Source organism: Cucurbita pepo, chromosome 1, assembly GCF_057944985.1.
Source record: "Cucurbita pepo subsp. pepo isolate OVF chromosome 1, ASM5794498v1, whole genome shotgun sequence".
Lineage (NCBI taxonomy): Eukaryota > Viridiplantae > Streptophyta > Magnoliopsida > Cucurbitales > Cucurbitaceae > Cucurbita > Cucurbita pepo.
Window position 1 is genome coordinate 17,328,142 of NC_141798.1, and position 27,141 is coordinate 17,355,282.

At 36.4% G+C, this 27,141-nt stretch overlaps 4 protein-coding genes and 1 non-coding gene across 5 annotated transcripts; 1 reads left to right on the forward strand and 4 right to left on the reverse strand.

Moving 5' to 3' along the window:
• Window positions 1–2,224: 2,224 nt before the first annotated feature.
• On the reverse strand, window positions 2,225–2,331 carry LOC111782919 (U6 spliceosomal RNA). Its single transcript, XR_002813235.2, has one exon. It is a non-coding gene; the product is annotated as a U6 spliceosomal RNA (small nuclear RNA).
• A 634-nt stretch (window positions 2,332–2,965) lies between these two features.
• On the forward strand, window positions 2,966–6,320 carry LOC111776790 (pentatricopeptide repeat-containing protein At5g15010, mitochondrial). The gene has a single exon (XM_087127930.1). The coding sequence runs from the start codon at window positions 3,146–3,148 to the stop codon at window positions 4,694–4,696; it is 1,551 nt and encodes a 516-aa protein (XP_086984056.1). The 5' UTR covers window positions 2,966–3,145; the 3' UTR covers window positions 4,697–6,320.
• A 788-nt stretch (window positions 6,321–7,108) lies between these two features.
• On the reverse strand, window positions 7,109–10,819 carry LOC111791199 (putative transcription factor bHLH086). The gene is made up of 5 exons (XM_023672454.2): window positions 9,031–10,819; window positions 8,312–8,419; window positions 8,142–8,207; window positions 7,530–7,595; window positions 7,109–7,438 (listed from the first exon to the last, which is right to left on the reverse strand). Exons 1-5 carry the CDS (start codon window positions 9,499–9,501, stop codon window positions 7,307–7,309), a joined length of 843 nt encoding a protein of 280 aa, XP_023528222.1. The 5' UTR covers window positions 9,502–10,819; the 3' UTR covers window positions 7,109–7,306.
• Window positions 10,820–17,206: 6,387 nt separating this feature from the next.
• Window positions 17,207–20,224, reverse strand: LOC111788543 (U-box domain-containing protein 17). Its single transcript, XM_023668897.2, has 2 exons — window positions 19,828–20,224; window positions 17,207–18,337 (listed from the first exon to the last, which is right to left on the reverse strand). The coding sequence occupies exons 1-2, from the start codon at window positions 20,157–20,159 to the stop codon at window positions 17,482–17,484; spliced, it is 1,188 nt and encodes a 395-aa protein (XP_023524665.1). The 5' UTR covers window positions 20,160–20,224; the 3' UTR covers window positions 17,207–17,481.
• A 2,453-nt stretch (window positions 20,225–22,677) lies between these two features.
• Window positions 22,678–26,494, reverse strand: LOC111790684 (uncharacterized protein At1g66480). The gene is made up of 2 exons (XM_023671698.2): window positions 25,791–26,494; window positions 22,678–22,982 (listed from the first exon to the last, which is right to left on the reverse strand). Exons 1-2 carry the CDS (start codon window positions 26,457–26,459, stop codon window positions 22,917–22,919), a joined length of 735 nt encoding a protein of 244 aa, XP_023527466.1. The 5' UTR covers window positions 26,460–26,494; the 3' UTR covers window positions 22,678–22,916.
• Between the last annotated feature and the right edge of the window lie 647 nt (window positions 26,495–27,141).

Consider the following 27,141-nt stretch of genomic DNA (forward strand, 5'->3'; position numbering starts at 1 on the left):
AATTAGATTACCTCGATCGAAGATTTAGAAGCAAGATTTGGAAACCTTGTTCTAAATTGAGTCACTCCACAATCGAACTTGATCAAGGCTTGATTGAATGGCTCGGGTGAAATTCTACCACAAAAATTGCTTGAAACTTAGAAATGACAAATATGATGCTCACATTTCTAAGGGAAACGTCTCAAGATCTAAATTACATTCATCCACAAATCTGAATTTTACATAACTTATTGTGGCTATTTATAGTTTCTCGACCCTTGTGGACCGTATTTATTCCGATTCCCTTTAATCTCCACGAGAATAAGTCATTTGACTTTTACATGATTTATGAAATTAAAAATAGTTCTTTCTAACAAATGTTGATGTGCTCGAGTGGCTAATGCAACACGTCCGAAATCAATTGAGCTCTCATTTAGAACACCGTGATTCTTATCACTTAGTTATCATATTTTCATGATCACTCTCATCTTGATGTGATCTAGATTCATTCGTAGTCTCTTCATGAGAATATTTACTAAAACCACTCTGCATAGCGGTGAAAGTTCTATATTTATAATCATTTACGGAATCAAATAAATTACAAAGAAAATAGAAAAAGCAATAAATAGATATATAATATTTATTTATAATAAATCGTCAAAAATAGTACTTATGCTAAACTGGAAGACTCAATATCCCTAATCAATATCCCTAATCATAAAGATTTTATCTGCAATAAAAGGTCAAATATGATACATATATAAAAACCATGATTCAAAATTAAAAATGTTCGACAAGTAATCATGTTTTTGTCTTAAAAAAAAAAAAAAATATATATATATATATATATATATATACCATATGCTTTTAAACTTATGTGGTAAGTGATTATTTGTATGTCATCACTTTTATTAAAGAATTGTAGAAGGTAAAGATCTTATTATTACTTTAAATCAAGATGTGATGTGATATGAATCCACTTCACTTAACTTTGGCTTATTTATTGGCATACTTTCATCTACCTAAAACCTTATATTATAATGCTAATATTTATTTATTTTAAAAAAATATCTCCTTTTTATTCATTTAATTCAATCCAATTGGATCGTTTTAATCAGACTTTTCAAAACTAATTGCGTTAAAATAATGCGTAATTACATAATTAACATTTCAATCGATAAAATTTAACAAAATATCATTACAGTGCCTTCTTAATGTTGTTATTAAGTTAATATAGAACGCTGTTACTGTATTCCGTTAATAAGATAATAAGAATTGGTTGTGATATTTTATTAGAATCAATTGAATTAGAAAAGTTAAACTTATCGTAATCCTACTAGATAAATAAAATAAGTAAGTCCGAGATTAGAATTAGTATAGATGAGACTGCTTTGAACTGAAACTTTGGTAAGATCGGGGCTACCTTCTACAGAGTTGCGCTACCCACATGGATGAAAATCCACCCAGTAATTCATGTGAGTAACCTGAAGCCCTATCACCCTGACCCGGACGACGACCAGCGAAATGTAATCACGAGACTGAGCATCGATCTGAAACAAAGAGACAGCAAAGAAATAGAGGAGATCCTAGCGAACAGGGTTAGGAAGATAGGAAGACCTGAACTTTTTTTTCATTAATTTTTGTATTATTATTATTTTTTTTTTTTGTGATGAATTAAGAATAGCAAGAAAAAAAAAAAAGTTAGGAGAGAAATAATAAGGTATAAATTTTCGTATTAGAGATGTTCACGGGAGGGGGCGAGACGGAGAATCCTTCCTCGTTTCCATCTCCGCTACCTATTTCATTTTCTATTTTCGCAAAATTCTCTATTCATTTTTGCGAGGATCGGGAGCTAGGACTCCTTAAGTAATTTTTCTCTGTTTATTATTTTTTTAAAAAATTTTAAACTTTCAATATAATATTTATTAAAAAATTATAAAAAAAAATCATAATAAATCAAATATATTTTATAACAAAACCCGAAATATACATATATATATATATATAACTATAATAACCCGAAATTTTCTACTTAATTTAAGGTCGCTACTGTATACGTACCATAAACATTGAATGCGGAAGAGTTCATCTAAATTTCATAAAAGGTAATCTTTATCTTAAAACACAGCTATGGACTTACCTGTTTCGAAAACATTTTTAAAATGACACAACAAAAAAACTAAATAGTTTAAGTTAAAAACATCGTATTCTAGCATAAATCTAAGAAAATAAATACCATTACCCTATGTACGAGCCATGGTCTCGAGTTGTGTGTGTCATTCTTGCGCAGGGGCCATGCTAATCTTCTCTGTATCGTTCCAATTTTATCGGATGTCCCCGCCCAAAGAGGACAATATCTGTTAGCGATAGATATGGGCCGTTTCAAATAGTATCAGAGCTAGACACTAGACGATGTGCTAGCCTTCTCGCTGTTCTCCGAAGGGGGGTAGACACAAAGCGGTGTGCCAATAAGGACGCTGGCCCCAAAGGGGGTGGATTTGGGGGCGGTCCCACATTGATAGGAGGAAGGAAAGAGTACCAGCGAGAACGCTGGGCCCCGAAGGGAGTGAATTGTGATGTCCCACGTTGGTTTGGGAGGAGAACAAACCACCATTTATAAGGGTGTTGAAACCTTATATATATATACATATAACTTTTAAAAAAATTTAATTTTAATATCATACATTTAGTTTAAATATTACCATTAGAGTTTTAAAATTATATATAATTTATCCCGACCCCATTTATTTAACTGAGAAAAAATGTTCTCTACTCCCGATCTTATTACTGGTCTAAACAAAGAATCCCTCTCCTCATCGAACATGTGGGTAAATTGGAATCATACTTCATAAGCCCTAATTTAACTTATAACGTTACAAAAGTTAAAAAAAAAAATTCGGTAAAATGGTAAAATCTTATTTTTCGCAGGTAAAAATCCCTATCCATATTGATGTTTGAATTCAATTATTTATAATAACATCTTTAGCTTCTTCCCTGTTTCAGTTCTTCCCTGTTTCAGTTCTTCCCCACCAAACCCTAAAACAACTGAAATTCAATTTTTGTTCGATGGATTTACAGTGGACTGACAATCGCCATCGCTGTGTTCTCTGATTCTGGTCTCTCCGTGTTGTTCAGCTTTTTCACTCTCCTAATATTTCCTACATTCATGGGAGAGAACAACAAAAGACGACTCTCCGACAATGGCCACCAACGAAGCAAGAAGCATCAATCTTCGTCTTCCCCTTCTTCTGCTCGAACTCCCATTCGCTCAAGATCGACCTCTCACACTCGATTCAACAATCCCTCACCGGAACCGTCAAGGAGCAAAACCCCACATTTCGTTTCGTATCTCGACTTCCCTAATTTGCCCTTCAAAATTAAATTACTGTGTGAAATCATCGCCAACGCCTCATCGATTGATCTCGAAATCGTTCTGGAAGAGACCGGTGTTCAGGTTAGTCGAGAAGATGTAGAAGATGTTCTGAAATTATCTTACAAGTTTCCGGGATCATCCATGAAGTTCTTCCGGTGGTCTGGCCGGAAACTCAACGACCAACACAGTCCCTATGCGTGGAATTTGATCGTCGACATGTTGGGTAAGAATTTACATTTTGAACCAATGTGGGATGCTATGAAATCGATGAAGAACGAAGGGTTGATTTCTTTGGCTACTTTTGCTTCTGTGTTTAGTAGTTATATAGTTGCTAATCGTGTTAAGGATGCCATTGTGTCATTTGAGGTTATGGATCGTTATGGTTGTCCTCGTGATGTAGTGGCATTGAATTCACTTCTAAGTGCTATATGTAGGGATGGAAACACCAAGGATGCAGATGAGTTTTTGCAGATAGCCAAAGGTAAAATTAGGCCTGACCCTGATTCTTATGCCATTGTATTAGAAGGATGGGAAAGTGAAGGAAATATAGTCTGTGCCAGACAAACCTTTGTAGAGATGATAGAACAAATTGGTTGGGATCCCACCAATACCCCTGCTTATAATTCCTTCTTATGTGTATTGCTCAAGGACCCCAATGGGCTGCACGAGGCATTGATGTCCTTCAAGAGATTGAAAGATAAGATGTGCTATCCGGGATTTAAGTTTTTCAAGCTTGCCCTTGATGAGTGTGCGAAGAATCGCGATGTCAAAGCGGGGAAGTATCTTTGGAAAGAAATCATGGAGAGTATTAATTTTCAGCCCGATACACATATGTACAATTCGATGATTGTTCTATGTTGCCATCAAAACGACGCCGATGCAGCTAGAAGGCTGTTAGATGAGATGATATCTTATGGAACATTCCCGAATTTGGAAACTTACAATTTGTTATTTCGGTTCTTGTTAAAGGAAAAGAAATTGAGAGAGGCTTCAAGTATATTTGATGAAATGGTTAAAAATGAGTTTGTTCCAAGCCATGCTAATTGTAAAGCAGCAGTCAGGATTTACATTGAAAATGAAGACCCAAATGGGGCCATAAAAGTATGGAAATGTATGGTTAAAATTTATGAATCTGATCTTGAAGAGATTGGTAATTTCTTGATTGTAGGGCTCCAAGATCAAAAGAGGTTGCCCGAAGCAGTCAAGTATGCTAATGAGATGATTGATAGAGGTATCATTTTGAAACATTCAACTTTGTCTAAACTAAAACAGAGCCTTTTTGAAGTTAGAAAGGAATTTATGTATGACGAGCTAATGATGAAGTTGAAATTTAGTGAGAGATGAGAATTTTGGGGCTCGGATCAGATGGGTTATAGAGATGATATATTTGGGGCTCGGATCGGGCTTGCATTCTGAAATGTATCGATTTCTGTGGAATCTTCTGCTGTTTTAGTACATGTAGATGTCTGTGAAGTGTTCTAGTACAAAACAAGAAACTGTTGTAGCATGTTTTTCCATCTCATTGGAAGGGGAGCATTTTGTGGAGTTGGAGAGTGATGATAATTGGTATAAGGAGAGAAAATCTATACTTTTTGATACCAAAAGAAGAGAGTATCACAGAGAAGGCTTCTCTGTTACTTTCCTTGAATAGAACATAGATATCTGTTTGTGGTGCCTCTCCTATGAAGGGATTTTCTTGTAGTTCTTGGAAGGTCATAACGAACATGAAGAGAATAATTTCCAAGAAGATTATTTTTGTGTTTTTTTTTTTGCTTGGAAGAAGGTCATATTCGGGAGAAGTGCAACACTGTGATCGTATTCAGTTGTCCTGTGATCGATTTCGGCCGTTCTGGAATCAGCTCATTTAGAGATGAGATGTCGAGAGGCATGGGAGAGGTATGAGTAGTGGACTTTGCTTGCAAAGAGTCCTGTAATTATCCTGGGTGTTCTTGATTGTTAACAGGCTCTTTTGTTGTGGGCTGGCTTCTTTTTTCTTTGCATTCCTTCCTTGGTTTGCGCTCTTTTCACACGCTAGTCATTGCTTCATGCCATCCTCGAGGTGAGGAATCACGGATCTTCGTAATGGTATGATATTGTCCATTTTGAGCTCTCGTGATTTTGTTTTTAGTTTCCCAAAAGGCCTTATGCCAATAAAGATGTAATCCTTACTTATAAACCCATAATCATCCTCTTAATTAGCTAGTGAACCCATAATCATCCTCTTAATTAGCCAACGTGGGATTACTCTTAATAATCCTCAACAATCTTTTCCTCGAACAAAGTATACCATAGAGTCTTCCATGAGGCCTCTTTTTTTAAAGTTCTCGAATAGCCTCTCCTTAATTGATGCTTGACTCCTTCTTTGGAGCCCTCAAACAAAGTACACCCTTTGTTCGACACTTGAGTCACCTTTTACTACACTTTCGAGGCTCACAATTTCTTTGTTTGACACTTGAGGATTCTATTGGCATGACTAAGTTAAGAGCATGACTTTGATACCATGTTAGAAATTATGGCTCTTCACAATGGTATGATATTGTCTACTTTGAGCATAAACTCTCATCCTAACAAATGGAGATATATTCCTTACTTATAAATCCATAATCATCCTCTTATTTAGCTAATGTGGGACTCCTCTCCTAATAATTCTCAACCCGCACACAATCATTAATATACTGACTAACTTATTGTTAGGTGCTCGTCATACAATGACAACTTAAGTGCTCTTGTGTGTGGATTCTCTTGGATTCTCTTCAACTTCACAGTCCATTCTTGCGTGCAATACAAAGATTTGTTCTTTAATGCGAGGGTAATGGACTTGGACAAATTTTACTGAATTTGATGCATAAACACAAAGTTTGGAAGCTTGGTAAAATTTGTAATGATTTAATTCATCTTGTGCAAACTATGGTTAAGAACAAATTCTCAATAAACTAATTCTCAAGGTATTCTCTACCTATTCGTTTGTATCGGTTTCAGGTATAGGTACTGTAAGAGTCCAAGCTCACTCTTAGTAGATATTGTCTTCTTTGGGCTTTTTCTTTCCAGTTTCCTCTTAAGTTTTTAAAATGCATATTAGGGGAGGTTTCCATACCCTTATAAAGAAGGTTTCATTCTCTTGTCCAACCGATGTGGGATCTCACAATCCCACCCCCCTTCGAGGTACAACGTTCTCGCTGGCATTCGTTCTCTTTCCAATTGATGTGGGATCTCACAGTACAGGTACCCTTTTGCTGAAGGTCGTTTAAGCTTTTTTTGCGAGTATGACATGGATTACTTCAGCATGTAGCGTCCAGTATTCGAATATTGACTCGAGGTATTTTTTTCTACTCCTTACCTAGAATCATTTTTTTTTTTAGAGATATCTAATCCTACAAAGAGATATTTATTCAAATAAATGTTTCTAAGCTATGAAATCTAAATCATTAACTAACACAAATCAATGTATAATATGTTCTTGAGCAAAAAATTGGAAATCCAACTGTATGTATTTTTATTTTATTTTAATTTATCGATGTTTACAAGAACACCATGTATTTAATAATTTTATTTGTATAATCTGTCATTTTTCTTTTAATATAATTATTAATGGAGAAGATCCTAAATCTTCCAAATCTGTGCATTAATTATTTCTGGATCATTACAGACTTAATTTTGTTCATTTAATCGCCTGTATGAAATTCTGCAGAGGATATACATATAATTTGCTGGTAGATTCTCCTTTAAAAAAACAAAATTTTCTAAACAGATCTCCAAGTGAGGCCTTCATTGAGTAGTTCATAACTGGGTAGAACAACATTTCCAGCTTCATTTTTTTAAGGAACAGCATTAATTTCTGATCCAAATCTTGTCGTTTTTTTTGTCATTTCTTTATCAGAATGGTTTATTAATTCATGGGTTTGAATTATTGAGTGCTCTAAACTGTTCTCATACAAATTATGTCTACTGATTCCATCATTTTTGACTGTTTGAGCTTGAACTTCTTTCTCTTTGAGATGAAAGAATAGCATCAATGGCTTCCTTAACTTGTGATATATCAGGAGCTTTCCCACCTTGAACTGGCCAAAACTCATCCGTAGCTAGGATCTGATATTCAAAATTTTTACTATGATATCAGAGCCAACAAGGGAAGGATCTTTATCCAAAATTTGGAAACAGAGTGATATGGAATTTGTACCTTCACTTGTAGTTGAAGAAATTTTACATAACTAATTGCCTTTTCCAACATCGTTACCAAATCAACCTGCAAACAAGTACAAATTATTAGCGTTTCACGAGAAAGATCATAGATATAGAAGTTAGGGACACTATCTTCATTCGAACAAAACATTTTGGGTAACCAAAAAACAAAATCACGAGAGCTTATGCTCAATGTGTACAATATCAAGTAATTATTAGCCTATCACAATCGTACCCATAACTTAGTAATAGAATATAACCACCTAAGCCCACGTCAGCAGATATTATTCTCTTTGGGTTTGGAGATATTTGTACCCTGGTAAAAAATACTTTGTTCCTCTCTACAACCGATGTGAGATCTCACATAGAATTCTTGGGTGGGTGTCAAATAAATAGACATGTGAGCCTTAAAGGTGTGTTCATAGGAAATATGCATGGAAGAGATGTATTAGATTGACGAAAAGGAGCTAACACGGGATAGTGCTAGACGGATAAATGACTATTTAAGATGAAGAGATTTTTAGAGTTTCACATTAGCTAGTTAAGAAGAAGATCTGCCGAGGCGGATTGAGATATGAACATGTTTTTTATATTAGATAAGAGTAAGCACCTTGGAGCCATTGGGAACCAATTCTTGAAGTATCTTCAGCCGCTCGCTAATCCTCTCTCGTCGATTCTAAGAAACATAAAAACAAAGACAAAAGCAGACATTCTTTCAGAACCTTAAAATATTTGTTCCTTAAATTGTAAGCCAACGTTGTCAAAAAAACAAACTAAAACCTTGGCTGCAATGCTCTGTGGATCCTTTGCTGTTGATGATTTGGGTTTCTGTTTCTTAGCTGCAACTGTTGTGCATTGCTTCTTACTAACACTCCCACTGCTCTCTCCCTGTCAATCAATCAATCAAAAGCTAACTTTCAAAATAAAAAAAACTTGTAATTTAGCTCGGAATTCAAACGTTTTCGGTAACGACCCAAGCCTGTTCTTTTTTGTCTTTCTTTAAAACGGTCTGTTAGTGAGAGGTTTCCACACTCTTATAAAAAATGTTTTGTTCTCCTCCCTAACTGATGTAGGATCTTACGATCCACCCTCTTTCGGGGGCCAGCGTCCTCACTGACACTCGTTCCCTTCTCCAATCAATGTGTGACACTCCAATCCACCTCCTTTAGGGCCCAGTGTGCTTGCTAGCACACCGCCTCTTGTCCACCCCTCTTCGGAGCTTAGCTTCCTCACTGGCTCATCATCCGTTGTCTGGCTCTGATACCATTTGTAACGGCTCAAGCCCACTGCTAGTAGATATTATCTTCTTTGATTTTACCTTTCGGGCTTTTCTTCAAGGTTTTTAAAACGCGTCTACTAAGAAGAGGTTTCCACACTCTTATAAAGAATGTTTTGTTCTCCTCCCCAATCGGATACGAGATCTCACATTTCTCAACAAAAACGAAAAAAAAATTGAGGACTTGTTGCAAAGAAAAGGTAAGAACTTTGAAATTCAATACCATATGAGGTCGCTTTTGATTGGCAATCTCGTGAGCTCCTTCAGCCTCCTGAATGGCATCAGAAACACCACTTGCTTCAGAGTAAAGCCAATCATACACAGACCCATCACCATTTTTGTTCTCTTTTGGAGAGCTATAACCATTGGTGGCTGTTTGAAAGCAATTGGGATCTTCCATCAAACGCTGGTGATCATCCCAATTATAAGTGTCTTGACCAACCCCTTGTGGCTCAAAGCTCAGCAAAGATTCATTGTTCTTATGGAAAATGTTATCAATCCCACACTTGAAGTTGATGAGAGACTGAGGCAGTTGCTGCTGCTGCTGATGGTGATCGAGTTGGTAATTCGTCGTGTTTCGAAAGAGAAAGGTAGCATTTGGAGTGTCATGGGTAGCAATGGGTATAGACTTGATATATCCACCAGCTTTGTCCATGCCATCGGCTTCATGTACAGATGAGTTTGCAAGTGCCATTGAGAGAGGCAAAGAAAAGAGTATTGAAGAGTGCTTTAAAAGTACTCAAAGGATACACAACCGTCGTACTTTCTTGACCCTATTTGTAGGGGTTCTAATTAATCCAATTATGTTTTTATATTATATAAAAAATTCCCTTCTCATTGTTGACTTGTTTTCAATTATAACCCATTATTATTATTATTATTATTTTTTAGTGAACTTAACTAGTTGTACGGTTGAGATTAGAGGTGTGAGATCCTACGTTAGTTAGAGAGAGGAACGACTATACGTTTTAAAACCGTAAGGCTAACGACTATACGTATGTAACGGACCAAAGCGGATAATATTTGTTAGCAGTGAGATTGAGTTGTTACAAATGATATCATAGTCCGTCACTAGGAGGAGGTGAGCCAGTGAGGACGCTCGCTGGCCCCCAAGTAGATGAATTCCTTATTCTTTTTCACGTGTTGTAAAACCGTGAGGTTGACGGTGAAATGTAATGGGCCAAAATGGACAGTATTTGCTAGCGGTGAGTTTGAGTTATTACAAATAATATAAGAGCTAACAACAATACGTAACAAGCCAAAACGGACAATGTTTACTAGCGGTGGGCTTGAGTTGTTACCAAGGGTGTCAGAGTCAGTAATTAGGCAGTGTGTCAGTGAGAACACCGGCTTCCAAGGGGGTGAACTATGAGATCCCACATCGGTTGGAGAGGAAAACGAAGCATTCCTTATTTTTTTCACGTGTTTTAAAACCCTAAGACCAACAACAATACGTAACAAGTCAAAACGGACAATGTGTACATCCATAATCAATTAACATGGGGAAAGAGATGAATGAGTCTTAATAAAAAAGAAGGGGGTTGGGTAGAATGTGGATGGTATGAGTTGAAAGCCATAATTTAATGGGTTTATGTGTTGGGATGGAGCAGCTGGCAGAGGCGAGAAAGGGTCGGCGGATGTGTCGCCAACCCCACGTCTTTGAGATTCCTGTGGTCACCATTTTAGACCCTAAAACTGATCGATCTGAGGAACCAACAATAAGCACTTTCCTGTGTGCTTCCCCTCAGCTCTCTCACAGTCAAGCTAGCACGTGGATTCTAACCTTATTTTAATCATGGACCCATATTTTAGGAGTTGAAGATGTCAAGTTTTAAGTTGGCATTACTAGCTGAGCTGGTGTGGTTCTTATTTTCTGGGTTATTTTTAAGATGTGATTGGTGTGGCGGTGGAATCCCTGTTTATTTTGACTTGGTTTTGTATATGAATATTTTTTTTTTTTATGAACGTATGATGTTTTTGTTCATATTCGCTGTCGATCGACTAATTGAAATGATAGCGATGATGTTGATGTTTGTAATAATGTATTAAAATATATGGATGAATGATTCGAAGATATATATAGATTAGGGTTAGGGTACTAAATTTTTGTTATATGGGCAAAAACAATAATATAGACTTGGAAGAAATATACTTAGCTTATGACTATGTGTATTTGGAATAGCTTTTGAAAAACTTGAACGGTAATCAAGTCAATCAAAAATATGTTTGGTGTTGATCAACAAATGTGAGATCCTAAATCGATTGGAGAGGGGAACGAACCATTTGTTATAAGGGTGTGGAAAGTTCTCTTTAATAGACGCGTTTTAAAATCATGATAAGTAAAGGGTCAAAGTGGACAATATTTGTTAGCTGTGGGTTAGCTTGTTACAAGCTAGAGTGAGATACCGAGCGGTTTTCTAGCGAGGACGTGGCCTCCAAAACATTTCTTATAAGGGTGTGGAAATCTCTCCCTTGTAGACATGTTTTAAAATTGTGAAATTGACGGTGATACATAACGGGCCAAAACAGACATTGCATTACTTATAGGGTGTGGAAAGCTCTCCCTAGTAGGCACAATTTAAAATCGTGAGATTGACGATAATTCGTAACGGGTCAAAACCGACAATATCGGCTAACGATGAGCTTGAAATGGGGTGTGAAAACCTCTCAATTTTAGAGTCTTTCCATACACCTTTACTCTTCTAATACCTAAAGAATGTTACAATTTGTGGTCGATTGGTCAAACAAATGCAAACGACTTAAATAAGAACTTTCAAGATAGAAGATGTAAGAGTGAAGTATTATGCTAGCTATGGTCCCCTATCCCTTCGTTACTTTTAAATCAGTGTTAACTCCTTCGCTTGTATGATATCCAAGTAAGAGAAGAGTACATGATTGAACTGAGACCATATCCAAATGAGAGCGATCATGAGAACAAAATGACTAAGAAAGAATTAAAAATTACCGTCTATACCTACAAGGTGCATTTTCCTTTTCGATGACTCAATCATAAGAAAGTTCTTTACTTGGAACAATTCTATGTCAAGTGATGTCTGGAGTATTTTCCTAGAAAGCATATCAGTAGGAATAAAACATACTGAAATAACTTGTATTGGTCAACGAACATAGTTTTCATTCTTAACAAAGAAATGTCAAAGCCATCAGATACCGAATACGAATTTTGAATCTTGATTAGAATCTTAAGCATGAATTGTTACAAATGATATCAGAGCGAAACCTCTCCCAATAAGAAGCGGTAAAAGAATGAACCAAAGAGAAAGCTAGTGAGCATGTGACTACTACGTATTAATGATATTAATTTCGTCCCGCGATTGAATCGAGTGACGTATCGAATGTTGTTGGATAGAGTTTGTAAGAAGAAGACGTGAGTAATGAGTGGTAGGGCACTCATAAAGAAGCAACACCCTTACACATATTTGGGTCATCAAACTCATGCATGCAGGCAGGGAAATAGCCAAAGGGAGGATCCAAAAGACAGATGGTTTTGACTTTGAAAAAAGAGGTGTCCCCATGCACGTAATAAAAGCAGTTTAGTATATTAAACCATCACATGCTTACTCACATGGCCTAATCCCACACATATCGCACAATCCATTCGCCATAAACAAACCCTGCAGCTGCCAATTGTGTTGGATGTTTAAGGCGACTTTTCTCAGCTTCCCAATACTATATTCTTCTCGACATGTCTGTGTTTGTGTTTAGTTATGATAATCGAGTAAGAACATTGGCTGATTCCTAACGATTTAGTGTTTTTCTAGTCGAACAAATGTTAACCTATCAACCATCTTGAGGATGAGTTGACCTAGTGGTAAAAAAAGAGAACAATCAACTCTATCTATACCAATAAAGTGCAGCTTTGTTTTCGGTAGCTCAATCATATGAACAATCAAGCGAGGTTTACTTGAAGTAATTCTATATTGGGTGATCTCTTAGAAATTTTTCCAAGATGCATGTGAATGAGGACAAAAACATGTTTGAAGAATTCTAGTTGGTTTGTGGGGACAAAACATGTTGGAAGAATTGGTGTTGGTTTGTGGAGATAGTTTTCACTCTTAAAAGTACATGTGAGTGAGGGCAAAACATGTTGGAAGAACTCGTGTTGCTTTGTTGGGATAGTCTTCACTCTTAGAAGTGAGAAGTAAGTAACGTGACCATGTCGCAGGGCCATTAAATGTCAAATCCAAATTCCAAATCTTGGACACGAGTTGTTACATGGACACTCACGAAGAACCAACCCGTTATCATTTGAGAATAGTCGAGTGCATGCATGTTTAGGTTGGACTGTGACACTGAGTAAAGAAGAGATACATAAATGAACTGAGATCACATTCGAGTGAGAGATTATTTTGTTCGTGTTTCTACAAAATAATCAATGAACTGAAAGTGAGGGATGTTATAATAAATAATTAATTTTTTTCATTGATTGAATGGTTCCAACCTATTCCACTTACGCGCACAGGGACGCTCCTTCGTTGACTTTAATCAACAATAATATCTTTTTTAAAACTATAGAATAGGATGGAGGTTTTTCGGTCAGATTTCACATTAATTGGAGATGAGAACGAAGTGTTAAATGGCGTGGAAACCTCTTCCTAATAGACGTGTTTTAAAACTGTAAGGTTGACGGCTATACGTAACGGTCCAAAATAGACAATATCTGCTAGCGATTCATTTAAGTTGGGACATAAATATAATCACATGGAACGTTTCATGAATCATGCCCTTCATAATATTTTAATTTAGACTATAATAAATACATTATCTTTTTCTTTGGACGTATTTTTATCTTCGATATTATCACTAATTTATTTTTAATCGAGATGTCGAAAGTTTGGATTCAGCCACTCGTACGTATTGTTTGTGAAATCTCACATCGGTTGGAGAGGGAAACAAAACATTCTTTATAAGGGTGTGGAAACCCCTCTATAGTAGACAATTGTGAGTCTGATGGCGATACGTAACGGGCTAAAGCGGACAATATCTGCTAGCGGTGGGCTTTTGGATCATTACAAATGGTATTAGATTTAGACATAAAGCGATGTGTCAGCGAGGACACTGGCCCCTAAAGGGAGTGGATAGTGAAATCTTCACATTGGAGAGGGGAATGACGCCGTCCTTATAAGAGTGTGGAAATGTCTCCCTAATAGACGTGTTTAAAAATTGTGAGGCTGATGACAATACACGTAACGGGTTAAAGCGAACAATATCTGCTAGCGATGGGCTTGAGTTATTACAAATGGTATCAGATCCAAACATCAAACGATGTGCCAGCTAGGACGGTAGCCCCTAAAGGGAGTGGATAGTGAAATCTTCACATCGGTTGGAGAGGGGAATGAAGTCGTCCTTATAAGGATGTGGAAATGTCTCCATAGTAGACACGTTTAAAAATTGTGAGGCTGATGACAATACATAACGGGTTAAAGCGAACAATATCTGCTAGCGGTGGGCTTAGGTTATTACAAATGGTATCAGATCCAGACATCAAACGATGTGCCAGCGAGGACGCTAGTCCCTAAAGGGAGTGGATAGTGAAATCTTCACATCGGTTGGAGAGGGGAATGAAGCAGTCCTTATTAGGGTGTGGAAATCTCTCCCTTTCAAACATGTTTAAAAATTGTAAGGCTAACGGTGATACGTAACTGACCTAAAGCGAACAATATCTGCTAGCGGTGGGCTTGAGCTATATCTTATATATGTCCATAATTAATGCATATGAATATCGATTTGTAATTACTTCAATATTGGGCCGACCAAAATATTGGTCGAGGCCCAATGGTTATAAGAAAGTATTTGATCTAGGTCCATGAGCTCAATGAACCATAGTTTCATGTATAGGCCATAAGAGAGACAAACGTGAAAATTTCTTTCTAACCATATAATTCTTGCTCGGCTTTCGGGTTATTGGTTCGTCCAATCCGACAACATTCATAAGAGAATGATTTGAGAGCTGAATGCTTTCAAAGAACTTAGTGATCTCACATTCTTTTAGTTCTCACAGTTTGGTTGACTTCTTGTCTACACCTTTCCGGGGCTCTCGATTGAGTCGAAAGCCTACCAACGCATAAAGGTTACACGAGTGGTTCGGGAAGGCAGATTTTTCACTTTCTGGTGCCATAGCTTCGACTCTACCCCACTAATAGTAGTGAGCCGTACCGACTAGCTCCTAGCAAGTGATTCAAGATCGGATCAAGAATCAATCAATAATAGGTTACGGAGTTCTAGTCGCTCATTCAACTATCTCTTAGAGACACGATCAAGAAGTACCATGCATAAACTGCCCCCTTGTCCTTTCTTTCTCTGTCTCACCCAGAAAGATACGGAAAAAAAAAAAAAAAGTGAGCACCTCTCTCCCTATGAGTCGAGCAGCTTCGCTCCTTTTTCTCGACTTCTTTCTTGCACTAGCTTTTTATTTTATTATTATTTAAAAATAATAATAATAATTTTTTGAAAAATAAAATATTTCATCTACTTTTTTCATTGATGTTGACAATTAACTCCTTATTTAAGTTTTTGAATAGAAAAATTAAAATAAAATAAAATAAAGTAAATAGTTTTATTGAATGAGAAGGGAAAACATTGCTTGGTGGGGAAGAGAATTGATGCAATGATTGGTTTGGTTTGGTTGTCTTGTAATCACCACTCACCAAAAGTAGACAACAACTTTAAACTATCTCTTCCTTTTTGCGTTCGTGTCGAACTTTTAAGTATTTTAATCACGATTTAGAATCTAATTTCAGTATTTCATGGTCTCGGTATTCTCTTGAGAAGAGAAACGAAACATTCTTTTTTAGGGTGTGAAAACCTTTCAGCAACAATCGCGTTTTAAAATCGTGAGGCTGATGGGGATATGTAACAGGCCAAAACGGACAATATTTGTTAGCGGTGAGGTTGGGCTGTTACAAATGATATTAGATCCAGACACCGCTGGTTCTCCAAGGGAGAATGGATTGTGAGATTCCACGTCTATTTCCTGGAAACAGGAACGAAACGTTCCTTATAAGGGTGTGGAAACCTCTCTCTAATAGACGTATTTTAAAACCGTGAGGCTGATGACGATACGTAACGGGTCAAAGCGGATAATTTCTGCTAACAGTGGGCTTAAGTTGTTACAACTATCTTCACAATCTAACACGTGTTCTTTTAACATGTTTTCACAATTTCCGAGAGCATCACATGATTGCTAATATATACCTTTAACATGTTTAAGTTTCGGCATTTCTTCTTTCACCCCTTCTCCCTATGTGTGGGAATTGCTCTCTATCCAAGGATGAGAATATTCATCCAACGCCCTCTTTGTTCTAGTGTTCTTATCTCGTTCTAAAAGGAAACAACTAGAAATAATCACTGTTCATACTCGTGAAAGAAATTACTAAATGTATCATTTGGAAACGGATGATTGCTACTTGTAACTCAAGGAAAGTACATATTCTCAATTTCCTTTTCCTTCTTTCTTCATTTGCTTTCTTTTGCTTTGTGATCATTGAGTACTCAAGCTTTATGCTAAGCATGCACATGGAGCTACAGCTATACTAATAATTCATATAAACTTATACCACAATCATCAGCAAAGATATCAGTTTCTAACAACTATCTAAACTATGCTCGAGTTAGCGTACTATTCCAAGGTTTCGAAATACCATGAATTGACCTAATAGTAAGAAATGACCTTGTAAAAAACTTTGGAGGTAATAAGTTGAAGCGGTGATGGTCACCTACCTAAAATCTAATATCCTTTGAGTTACATTGACAACCAAGGGTTAAAGTTACATGATTATTGTAACGGCCCAAACCTACCGCTAGCAGATATTGTCCTCTTTGGACTTTCCCTCAAGGTTTTTAAAATGCTAGGGAAGGTTTTCACACCTTTATAAAAAAAAAATCCTTTGTTCCCCTCTCCAACCGTGTGGGATCCCACAATCCACCCCTCCTTCGGGGCCCAGCATTTTCGCTGGCACACCGCCTGGTGTCCACTCTGGGTTCAGCCTCCTCGCTGGACATTGATTCACCCCCTTCAGAGCCCAGCGTTCACACTGGCACTCGTTTCTCTCTCCAATCGATGTATGACCCCCTAACTCGCCCCCTTTGGGGCCCAGCATCCTCACTGGCACACCGCCTGTTGTCCACCCCTTTGGAGTTCAGCCTCCTCACTGACATATCATCTGGTGTCTAGCTCTGATACCATCTGTAACAGTCCAAGCTAACCGCTAGTAGATATTGTTTTATTTGGACTTTCCCTTCCAGGCTTCCCCTCGAGAGTTTTAAAACGTGTCTGCTAAGGAGAGATTGCTACACCCTTATAAAGAATGTTTCATTCCCCTACGTGGGATCTCACAACAATTATGTTTCGAGAATTGTAAAAGAAGATGGGCAATTCAGGATCAGAAGGAAAATGAACACTTTTAAACTTCACTATTTCTATACAGTAATAAAACAGTTTCTTTACGGAACAAGCAAGAAGAAGAAGAAAAGAACTATGATCTCAACCTCATACGGATCCAATTCCCAGTTTTATTGACATTTACCAGTCTCCCGACACTCACACAACCTGCCTGGACTGGCTTGCTTTCCTAAATCTTATTTTCATTTCCTGTTTTCTAACAGTAACAACTATCAAACTTTTATCTTACAAACTCCATGATAACAACAAATTTTGTTACTTAGAAGAAACTTCAGAGGTGCAAGTATTAATAGGCATATCAGTAGGCGTGCATACCAGAGCCCTTCGTTGTAAATGCCTCAAACTCTGCTCCATACTTACTTGCACCATCTCTGCCAGCATCTTCTTCGCTTTACTCGATTGATCGTCGTCTCCATCTATCTGAGAGATGATGTTGCAAACAATGTTCTCAATCGTGTCAGGTTGAAGCTCGGATCGTGGATATGGAGAGTCCCTTAATAGTCTCAATAGTGTTTTAGCCTTTGACTGAGATTTGGGTGTTCCTTGGACAGTGAGTTCAAGAAGGCCAGGGATTACTCCTTCTCCTAAGATAGGCTCTCTGTATTTACACCGGTCGCTCTCACACATTGTCAATAGTGCACCGACAGCGTGATCACGACTTTGAAGCGAGCCATTCTCAAGCACTTCAACAACTGCAAGAACTCCACCTTCTTCAGATATCAAAGCTATTCTACCTTCATCAAAACCAACTAAGGATTCAATCAGTGAGCAGCACTTCTCTGCTGTTTTTGAAGATTTTTTACAAGTTTTCAGCAGACTAACTATTGAAGGGATCGGCTTCGAATCGAGAATGATGCTAAGATTACGTGGAAGCGTCGAAAGATTGGAAAGAGCCATTACAGCATCTGCCTTTGCTTGTGGGCTTCCACATCTAAGAATCTCTACTAGAAGGGGAATTGCACCAGCAGCACTTATTAATGGCTTATTGACAGTAGAAGCAGATAGAGTAAGTAAGGATGCAGTTGCGTTCTCCTGTAAGATCAAACTCTCTGATTGAAAGAAACCAATTATTGGTCCCAAGGCACCAGCTTCCACAATCTTGATCTTATTCCTGTAGGAATAATGCAAGAAATCAATATATGAAGGAAGCAGCCTCTTAGTTTGGTACTACTAGTCAGCACAACACATAGAACCAATTACCAGATACCTATCAGCAACAAACTAAAAGTAGGCATCATAACATGATTGTTGTTAGGAATTCAAAGCCACTGATAAATCCCATGTGCTAGAAGATACAAGACGGGGCACGTGACCATGTGAAAGTCATGTATGAGGAAGAAAGAAATAACAGGGTGTTAGGAACCCTCACTCTCCACAATGGTATGATATTGTCCACTTTAAGCATAAGCTCACTTGGCTTTGCTTTTGATTTCCCCAAAAGGTCTCGTACCAATGGAGATATATTCCTTACTTAGCCGATGTGGGACTCCTCTCCCAACCATCCTCAACACAGGGGCGAGCTTAATATGTCACGTTTACCAGAAAAAATCCACATATGTGCTTATTCAGACACATGTGACAGAGGAGCTGCCACTGCCGACATAGACTCTCGTGTATGTTTGGTTAGTGTGTGACATGTAGGCCACTGAATTTAGATAGCTAGAATAATTCAATGGGGAAGGGAGGAACTTGCAATAGACAAGCGAGCTAAAAACCAGTAATGACAAAGAATCAAACCAGTTTTAAGCGGAAAATAAAACGAATTTCCATTTAGAAAGACTAAAGCCATCTGTTCATGATCTTTCCTACAAAACCCTTCAACCTCTATGTCTTCAAACACGAACCCACCGCTAGCCGATATCGTCCTCGGGCTTTCCCTAAAAGTTTTAAAAACATGTCTGCTAGGGAGAGGTTTCTACACCCTTATACAGAATGCTTCGTTCTTCTCCTTAACCAAAGTGGAATCTCATAGAAACAGATCATCAACATCAACCCACATCAAAGAAAATATCTGGGGAATTCTATTTGAAAAACAAAACAGACAAAAGAAACACATATTTTATTTCTAAGGTAGCCAAATTTGGGTAATCAAAGACCCCAACTACCGCGTGGCATGCCAACCACACTAAAAAAAGGGAGGAGGGGAAGCCTCCAACAACAAAAGCCAAAGAAAACAACAAACGAAGCTCAACATGACGAAGAATTAAAAACATAAACTCGCAAATTCTTTATGAATTAAAAACATAATCGTTCTGTTAAAGGCATCCAAGAAAGATATTGCCATCCAATTGGCCAACGAACAAATTTATTCAAATTTCTTATTAGATTTTCGTTCGCATATCCTCACTGGCCAAACACGTAAGAAATAGAAAAGTAAAAAAAAAATAAAGCACAAAGGGAGGGAAAGGAATAAAGAAGAAAGTCTCTAAAGACAATCGCAGAGTTCATAAAAAATTCGGAAAGCGTTAACTAATCCAATTAATCAATTAATTAAAATAAACAGAACGAACGAAGCAAGTTAATGAAAAATTCCAGAAGGCATCAAAAGAAGAAACAGAAATCAGGGCATAAGGAAGGCAAACAGATCTAAGAGGAGTTTACTTTTCGTCTTTGACGGCGAGATTGAGAAGGGCGAGGAGAGCAGCTTCAAGGTGAGACTCAGGGGAGTGAGGACGGTGGAGCATGGAGACGAGATGAGGGATTGATTCAGAGAGATGGCGGCGGCAGCGTTGGGAAGTTTTGGTGAGGCGGCGAATTTCACAGGCGCCTTGGAACTTGGAATCGGGGGAGTCGGATTGGACGAGGAGGAGCGCCTTGTGGACGGCGACCTCAGGAGACAGAGTGGCGGTGTCGGTGGACCGGTGGCGGCGGTGGTGGTGGTGGTGGTGGTGGTGGGGGTAGCTGGTGGCGGGAGAGGTACAATAATAATCCATGAGGAAGAAGAATTGAAAATTGAAGAGAGAGAGTGAAGAGGTGAGAGAGAAGGAGAGAAATGGAAGTGAAATTTAAGAGGAAGATAAAAGGGGAGAGCGTGGCTTTAAGCAACAGTTAATAAATTATAAATTAATTAATGTTTTAATTTTTTAAAATAGGAAAATATATGTTTTTCACAAATGTATTTTTTGAGGGCCGGGGCAATATCGTAATATTCATGATATGACACTCGTTAGGAGTGTGCAACTGAAAGTTCCCGATCATGATGAGATAGTATCAAAATGTAACAAGCTAAAATATATTGTATCTATTAGTGGTGAGCTTAGATTGTTACAAATAATATCAGAGCCAATCACTCTGTGGTGTGTCAACGAGGACGTTGTGCCCTTAAAACAAGTGGATTGTAAGATCTCACGTCAGTTGTATAGGGAAACGATGCATTCTTTATAATGGGTGTGAAAATTTCTTCATGCCAGTCGTAATTTAAAATTGTGAGGCTAGCGGAGATACGCCCTCAATAAAAATTTTGAAACTTCGAATTAAATATATATATATATATATATATATATATATATATATATATAGTAACAAAATAACATTCTTTACAAGGGCATGGAAAGTTCTCCTTACCAAATGTGTTTTTGAAACTGTGAGACTGTCGACAACACGTAACAGACCAAATCGGACAATATCTGTTAGGGGTGGGTTTGAGCTGTTATAAATGGTATCAGAGTCAGTCACTAGTTGGGGTAGAGCTAGACTCTCTTCATAGTAGACGCGTTTTAAAACTGTGAAGTTGATGACGATATGTAATAGGCTAAAATGAATAATATCTACTAGTGGTAGACTTGGGCTGATTACAAACGGTATCAAAGCCAGACACCGAGCAGTATGCTAGTGAGGACGCTGAGCCCCAAGATAAGTGGATTGTGAGATTTCACATTGGTTGGAGAGACGAACAAAGCATTCACGTTTTTAAAATCATGAGACTAATGATGATACGTATTAGGTTAAAGCGTTTTTAATAAATTTATAAACTTTCAATCTTGATCCTTGAAACGTTCGAATTGTCAACGAATTGGTTGTTTGATGAAGCAAGGAATTGATAAGTAGTTAAGGTGGTGGGATTAATATGGGATTGTTGCTTTCATTCAAAGAAATTAATACCATAAATTAAAGTGTTTACTTGTCCCATACGCACCTCCTCCCTTTATTCAAATTTCAATATCATAACAAACTCATAGCCTTTTTTTTCATATCTATTTCAACGTGCAAACGCTCCAAAGGATTCATGCTACTCGATTCTGGGAATTTGAGTAAGCACTGTCGTAAAAGGATAATCTAAGTTCTACCTTGATTCAATTAAAACTTCAAAAAAACTTTATAACTTTACGTGACTGTAAGATAAAATGGGTTAATTTTAAGAACACACTTCTCGAGTAATGAAATCTAAGAAAACCCGAAAAATTTTCTTAAAGAAAATGATGGGTCGTTCTACAGAATATCTAGGACATGGATTTTTTATTTTAAAAGGAACATGGAATCATCCATACGAGGTTTAATGGATCGTTCTAAGAATAATGTGAGACCTACTTTAGATTATTTTAAAATAAATTGAAATTAATATTTTAAAATTCAACCCCTATTAAAAACAAAATTAAAAATTAATAGACTTATTATATATTTTAATCTTTTTTTTTGTGAAATTTAGGTCCATTTTATAATAATATAATATGATTTTTAGTATAATATTTTTATAAATATAATAGTTGGTACTATAAACTTATTAAAATAAAATTTTAAATACAGTAAAATAAAGACTAAAAGTAAGTATATATAATCCTATAATTAAAAAAAAAATTATAGGAAATTATGCCTTTGATAAATCTTCAAACTATTTTTTAAAACCATAATAATTAAACTCTAACTTAAACAAATTTATAATTTTAGTAATATTTGACCCATTTAAATATGTCAACTACACATTATTTATTTTTTCAAATATTATTAATAAGAAATTAAATGAGATTCTTCAAACCATCATGCAATTTGAGGTAAGAAGAGAGCGTATGACGTCAACATGGTCATAATAAGATTCCATCTTAATTAATATTTACATGGAACGAGGCCAGAATGAAAAAATTATGGGAATTACGAAGGAAACCTCAAGCTCATACTGGTTATGTGTTAGAGAACGGAAATTGAATTCTCTGAGACCTAATTTACTTTTGTTTCTCAATAACTCAGTGGTAGAACTGTCGACTGTTAACCGATTGGTCTTAGGTCTGAATCCTACTTGGAGAGATTTGATTCATGGATTCAGAATTTAGCTATTCGCTATTCGGGGAGACGCAGAGAATGGAGGAAAACTCTCTATTCCTGGCTCTCCTATAGTTGGATTCTCCAAAACTACAAGAATCCTGAGTTAAGAGTCCGTAACCCACCCCTTCCCAAATTTATGAGATATTATGATGCGATTACAAAATTTGATAATAGAGATGTGATCCCCACACAAACTAATCAAACAGATATGATTCATTTTATATACAAATATATATATATTATAGTAATTAACATCCCTAATCTGAGCGGACTATGAGTCTATCAAATTTGTACTCTTTTTAATGTAAGAGAAGTTATATCCAAATTAGGAACACATGAAGGAAGCAATAAAAACAACACATACATATACTTGCCACATGCTCTGCTTCATCTTCATCTTCATCTTCTTCTCTTAATCCAAAACTTTGGGTGTGCTAGTGATTGGGTGCTACAGCTAAACCAATTTCTCCTTCATCCATCGCTAAGAAACTCACCCGTTTCTGTATATTTCATTTCAAAGTTAGCTTCACTCATCAATCAAACACTACACAACTCATACAAACAAATTCCTCCCACTTCTAACTTCAAATTCAAATCTCTACCATTAACCTTCTACTTCTAGTAGATATTATCCGTTTTGGCTCGTTACGTATCGCTATCAACCTCACGATTTAAAACTAAGAGGTTGATGACGATATATAACGGGTCAAAGTGGACAATATCTACTGGTAGTGGAGGGCTTGGACTGTTGTAAGAACTAATGAGACATAAAACTAATTTATGCTGCAAGACTCAAAACTTTCAATTTAGTATCTAGTAGGCAAAAACAAAGATTTAAGAATTTATTGAATAGATATGAACAGACAAGAAGTTCGAGAAAGTTGAATGATCCAATAGATATGAACAGACAAAAGGTTCGAGAATTAAAATATAAGAAACGAGAAAATTAGATGGGGGATATAAGTGATTAATTGTTTTATTCAGTCTCATTTTCCAGATGCATACAACAACCAAGGAAGCAACTAATCAAACTTCATTATTGATCTAAATAAAAACAAAAATTTTAAAAACAACTTGAAGTCTGAACATTCAAAATGAAATGATGAATTTATTTGATTCATATTTTGTATTTTCTTGCCGACGTAGTTGATAACCTACCAATCTGTCTGTGCCCTCTCCACTTCTGAAACTACCATTCTTTTTCTTTCCAATTTTCAATCAGTGGGCCTTTAGCCACTGATTTTAAGTTGTTTTCTATAAATATAATAATGTATTTATTTATTCATTCATATATTCAACTACCAACTTCCATTTTTCAATCAATAAATTCTCCTACAAAATAAAAATTATATTCATATAAAACTGCATAAACAAATCTATAATACATGAATGGTTGTCTATTATTTATGCTACATTTATTTCCTAACAATCAACTAAAAACTTCCATCATCACCTATATATTTCATTAATTTCAATCTAACGTAATATCAATTTTAAATTTGTTGAATTTAGTATCATATCTTACGTCAATTGGAGAGGAGAATGAATTAGTGGAAACCTCTCTCTAAGAGACATATTTTGAAAACTTTGAGGGGAAGCTCGAAATGGAAAGCCTAAAAAGGACAATATCAACTAATGGTGGGCTTAGGCTGTTATAAATGATATTAGAGCCAGACATCGGGTGGGGTGCCAGGGAGGACACTAGGCCCCGAAGAGGGGTGGATTGTGAGATCCTACATTGATTGGAGAGAGGAATGAGTGCCAGCGAGGATGCTGGGCACCTAAGGAGGTGGATTGTGAGACCCCAAAAGGGGTGTATTGTGAGACCCCACATCGGTTGGAGAGGATAACAAAGTATTCTTTATAAGGGTGTAGAAACCTCTCCCTAACAAGGGGCGTTTTAAAAACCTTAAAAGAAAGCTTCAAAGAGAAAACCCAAAGAGAACAATATCTACTAGTGATGGGTTTACAAACCTCTCCCTAACAAGGGGCGTTTTAAAAACCTTAAAAGAAAGCCCCAAAGAGAAAACCCAAAGAGAACAATATCTACTAGTGGTGGGTTTAGGACGTTACAAATGGTATCAGAGCCTGACACCAAGCCGTATACTAGAGAGGACGCTAGGCCTCGAAAGGGGTGGATTGTGAGATCCCACATCGGTTGAAGAGGGGAAAGAAGCATTTATAAGAGTGTGGAAACCTCTCTCTAGCAAACCCGTTTTAAAAACCTTGAGAGGAAGCTCGAAAAGGGAAGCTATCTATCTATGTCTTCCCTCTAAACTAGATTCCTTCCCTCACCCTTTTACTGATGCTCACAATTTTCCATCAAATAATTGAAATAAATACTTTATTAAGGTGGAAATATATTAGAATAATGAGACCAAAACCTAATTTTCACTCACTTTGGACCTAATAATCATTTAATTAAAGATTAGTCCTCTTTGGTTATGGAAAAGTCAATTTTGGGTCCTCCACCTAATAGGTACTTTTCTAGTTGTATCACTGTCTATCTTTCTATCTAACTTCCACTATCTTTCAATAGGTCCTTAATAATTTAAATTAAGAAAGTTATATAAAATCCATAAATCCTCATCACATATCATAATTATAGATAAGTCCAAAAGGGCAAACTTGTCCAATAAGAGTCTACTTTTCTTATTGCTTATCTAAACCTGACGTAGTGTCTACATCCAAATATTATGTTCCCTAATGTCTTGTTAATCAAACCTTAAATTTTAGATAGAAATATTAATAGAATAAGATAATTCAATATTTTGAAATCTGGTCTAAATAAATACAAAATTGTTTTTCTTCAACTTTTTTACAAATTCATTTCAAATCTTATTTTTTAAAATTGAATAAATTTTAAAAACATTTACCAAATCTAAAAACAAAATAACTTTGACCAAATAAAATGTTTAAAATTGAGATTTCTTATTTAAATATTTTTAAAAGGTATTCACCGTCGTATACCCATTGGGCAAAGTCAAATTGAAGAAGAAAATCAAATTTACCTATTCAAATTTGTTGCCTTTCAAAATAATCAATCATTTTTTATTTTTTAATACATTTAAAAATATTTTAATAAATTTTAATAAATTTTCGGTTGTTAAAGACTCCAACAATTAAACGCAGAGTTTGTTGGGTTGTTCATTTTCTAGTTAGCTAAAATGCTTCTTTTTTTTTTTTTTTTTTTTTTTTTTTTTTTTTTTAATTTAATCTCTAAAAGGATATTTAATAAATAAATAAATAAATAAATGAAAATAAAATTAATGGACTGTCAGAGCGAAAAATTTGAACGACGAACATACCTCGCGATGAACCTTTGAATTTTCCCTAACGCTACTAACGAGGCTGGGTTTCCACGGCTCCGGATGACGGCCGGCGTCGACGCCACCGGAACCGGCAACGGCATCGCCATGGCCACCGCCGCCGCCGCCGCCGCTATTGACCTCGTTCTTCAAATAAAGATTTATAATCTTCTCCGCGATTTCTCCTTCATTCCGACTCTCCTCCATCAATTTAGCGACCTGCGATCTCGGAATCTTCATTTTAACCTGCATCGGGCCGCTATGAAACCGCGGCTCAGCAGAGGAAGCAGCAGCCAGTACCGGAGACGGTCTAGTAATAGCGACCTCCGACATCGTCCTCCGCGAAAGCATGAGAAGGTCGAGACGATCCTTGGCGGACATATTGACGCCAGAAGAACGAACTCGCCTCGGAATGCGCTCTGGCGGTTCCGGATTGGAGATCTTCGGTAACTGTAGAAGAAAATAAATCTTCTTCTTGTTCAAATCCTGTTGCGGCTCTAATGGCTTGGCCTTCACTCCGTAATGCTTAACAGCCTCCGATTCCATCAAAACATGATCCGGATAATCCTTCAAAACCTCTGAAACTCGAATCGGCGTCTTCAATTTCAGAATCTCTCCGTCCACTTTCATTACCTTTACTCTCCGTCTTCCCCCCATACTGTTCCCCATTTCCCCAATTTTCCCTCGATTTCCGTTTCTTTCTGTTTTTGCCCAATAATTTTCCCCCTTCTCTCTTCTCTGTCTATCCATATATATATATTCTTTTTCCGCTTATTATTATTATAATATTTAACCATAAAAATTTAAAAAAAAAAAAACTGTTTATTTTTTTATTATTTTAAGAATATTTTTAATCATTCTAATATTACATTAAAATTTAAATATGAGATAACGTCGGCTAAATATGAAATAATGACACTCAAACGTATCGACTTTTTCATTAATATATTAAAGATAATATTATAATATTTAAAATATAACGAGTATTTATTTATTTATTTATTTTTGGGAAGGAGTGAGCATGAAAGTAGTTGAAATATAGAGGGGATAAAATTTGAATAATGAAAAGAAGGTGTGAATTTGTGAAAAATCGACGAAGATTCCGGGTCAAATGTATAAATATATTAAAGTTTTGATGAATTAGTAAATATATAAAGAAATTAAAAAAAAGGCACAAAATTAAAATTTTGGGACCCATCATCTTGTTGTAATTGCAGGGTAAGCCAAATTTGAATTTCACTCTCTTAATATTAATATAATTTATATATATATATATATATATATATGATAAATAATGGGAAAAGGCAAATTTGGTGGGGTATATAAATATTTGATTCTTTTCATATGAAAA